The sequence below is a fragment of the Anneissia japonica genome, unplaced genomic scaffold (genome assembly GCF_011630105.1).
Source record: "Anneissia japonica isolate Jap-2015-1 unplaced genomic scaffold, ASM1163010v1 scaffold199_len4679917_cov187, whole genome shotgun sequence".
NCBI lineage: Eukaryota > Metazoa > Echinodermata > Crinoidea > Comatulida > Comatulidae > Anneissia > Anneissia japonica.
In genome coordinates, this window is record NW_022686322.1 from 3,055,015 (window position 1) to 3,057,845 (window position 2,831).

General features: G+C 34.7%; 1 protein-coding gene across 1 annotated transcript in view; it reads left to right on the forward strand.

Moving 5' to 3' along the window:
* The window catches only part of LOC117114536, a 15,753-nt gene that overhangs the window by 2,324 nt on the left and 10,598 nt on the right, over positions 1–2,831 (forward strand). The window contains exons 3-6 of the mRNA XM_033258217.1: positions 450–572; positions 928–1,038; positions 1,249–1,422; positions 2,317–2,475. Of these exons, the coding sequence (XP_033114108.1) occupies positions 450–572; positions 928–1,038; positions 1,249–1,422; positions 2,317–2,475 (567 nt within the window). The remainder of the gene's footprint in view (positions 1–449; positions 573–927; positions 1,039–1,248; positions 1,423–2,316; positions 2,476–2,831) is intronic.

Sequence of the window (2,831 nt, forward strand, 5' to 3'; positions counted from 1 at the left end):
ATATATATATATATATATGATAGGTACCCAAATTTATTTTTTCCTTTCTGACTTATGTTGTCTTGTCTTAAATAATTTCCGAAATTAAGCATTATTACCGACTTTATCTAAGAGATATTTTTGTTTTGTTATGTCCTGTTTTGTGTGAAATTAAATTTCAATTATAAAAAAAAAAGAAAAAAAAAGTTTCAAGTAGCGTGAAGTGGATGAGAGCGTGATGCTCCCCCTGGTCCACCGCAGGTTATTTCCAGCAATTCGCTGGTACCCATTGATACAGTTTGGTAGACTTTAGCAATGTAGATAAAGTGTCTTGCTCAAGGGCAGAAGTGGAATACACAGCGAAGAATAGAAACCCCGACCTCAAGTTTGGGAATCCAAACCATTTCCACTGCTCCAAACCGCCTCCACTATAAAATAGATACTTATTGATGTTTTATTTTTATTTCTAGGGGCTTGTAATGAAGGCTTTTTTCGGTGTAGTAATGGGAGTTCTTATGGAGCATGCATTGCAGATTCAAAAGAGTGTGATCGAGTGGTTGATTGTTATGACGGAGCCGATGAAAATGACTGTGGTAAGCCAAGCATTGTTTGGAAAAACAAGTTACCCATTCATTCAGTATAAGATGTATGTTACCTACGCATCTTTCTAATCTGATAGCGTTATCACATCGTTGGTTTTAAAAATTATTAACCTTTTTTTTTTAATTAAAAAGAAACATTTAATTTGTAGATGACCAGATCTTTTCTTGTATTTAGGACGTAAACCGATCCATTATGCGTTCCCGTAAAAAAAGTAATCTAATTTACATATAACTTCTTGTGCGAACATTGGAAAACCATTAAATTCATATTAAAGCACCGGTAGCGAGTTTATATAGAGATTGTAATCTGATTTATGTGAAATGTACCCTACTTTCTTGTCTCCAGTATGTAAAGGTACAGAATATAAGTGTGTTTCAAGAGGCGGGTGCATCGATAAAACCAAAGTTTGCGATGGTAATAATGACTGTACAGATAAAAGTGATGAAAAAGATTGCGGTAAGATTTCTATTATTAGGTATGTTGATCTTGTAGAAAAAAATGTATACGGTAAAGCTAAGGCGTCTTATCTGGGTAATTGTTCTCAAAGACATGACTCATAGACAGCAAATATCTACACGGTTTCTTCTTATACCAGAAAATATTTTTTCAATATTCGAACTATGTAATATGGCATTTCGATATCTGTTTTTCTTTCCAAATTTACAGAAGTAGGCGACAATATAGATGAATGTGGGGCAGACGCATTCCAGTGCTGGGATGTTAACGAATGCATCAACCGACTATTTCTTTGCGATGGTTACCAGGACTGCAAAGATGGCTCGGACGAAGATCCAATGGAAGTTTGCCAAGTTCCAACAACACTTGCACCAACGCCAACAAGTATGTTATTTTTCTGTGATACTTTTATTTTTACAATTATGACATGATTTGAAATTATCACAATAGTACGATTCAGTTTTTTCTTATCTGTCATAAGCTAACACAATCTTATAACAACCTGTTATAAGTGACTAATATATAATGCAGGTCTGATTACTGATAAATGTCGTTTATAGTTTAAATGTTTTTTTAGAAAAATTACTAAGATTGTTTAAAGTATTTTAATATTTTATTTTATTAAATAGTATTTATCATAAACTCTATTTTGTAAGTGGCGGGTTTCCTGCTGTTGAATGAGATTTAAAAGAAAAGAAAAAATAGAAAACCAAAAATGCTTTGAACCAAGCGAAAGAAACGTTACCCCTACGTCAATCACTACAGTGGGTTTTCAGTGGTAACCATTTGATATTAGATGTATGCTAACGTAGACACAAACATAAAAACTTGGTTGACGTAACCTATGCCTATCTTCCACAAGCCTCGATGCACCTAAACATTTTTTCTTAAGATTGAGAATGGAACAGTTGTAAAATGCAGCGGCTTGTGTTTATGCCAACCCTTGCGTTTACGTTTGAAGCGTGCTAGTGTAAATCATGCTTTATACTTGACACATTACACCCAAATATGGACATATTACATTATTTGTCATATGAAGTGTGATAGTCTGACAGAGCTTCAGAAGAGTAGCTTCACGCTGCATGGACAATAATCTCAAGGATTGAGAATTTAAGTAGGCCTAGAATTATCAAATATGAGCCAGCTAAAAGAAAAAAAAAACAAAACACGTTTTTGTGAGAAGCTAATGGGGCCTATTACAAAAAAAAAAACAACAAACAACAAAAAAAGAACAAAAGAAAACTATAAAACACCACATGATTGTTGCTCTGATTGCAGTGTATCCTAGAGTTTGTATCGAAGGTCAGTTCCAGTGTGATGGTGTGACATGCATACCTGCCTACTGGAAATGTGATGGTTTTACTGATTGTACTGATGAAACAGATGAAGACAATTGCAATGCAGCGGAAGAGGAAAGCAGTAGTCAGCCATATGCTGGTACAGTTAATGATAATTCCATTTTAACCCAACCTGCAATATACATTTTTTGCTATACGACGACCTATTCTAGTTGAAAAATAAACTTTTCATCGTTAATGTGTTGTACGAATTTGTAAGAGAAGAAAGACAGAATGAACCTTTCCGAGATTTTTGCTAAGATGTGAAGATGTGTGATTGCCAATCCAAAAAAAATCTATTGGTTATTGTTTTTATTCTCTGATTTGTTCACCTAAACATGTACAAGTGGTCCAGCATACTCTCTATGCCTTTCAGAATCATGATCTGATATCAGGGGCGGATTTAGGGGGGCCGGCCCGGCCCCCCTTTTGGGAGGTAAAAAAAGAAAAAAAAAA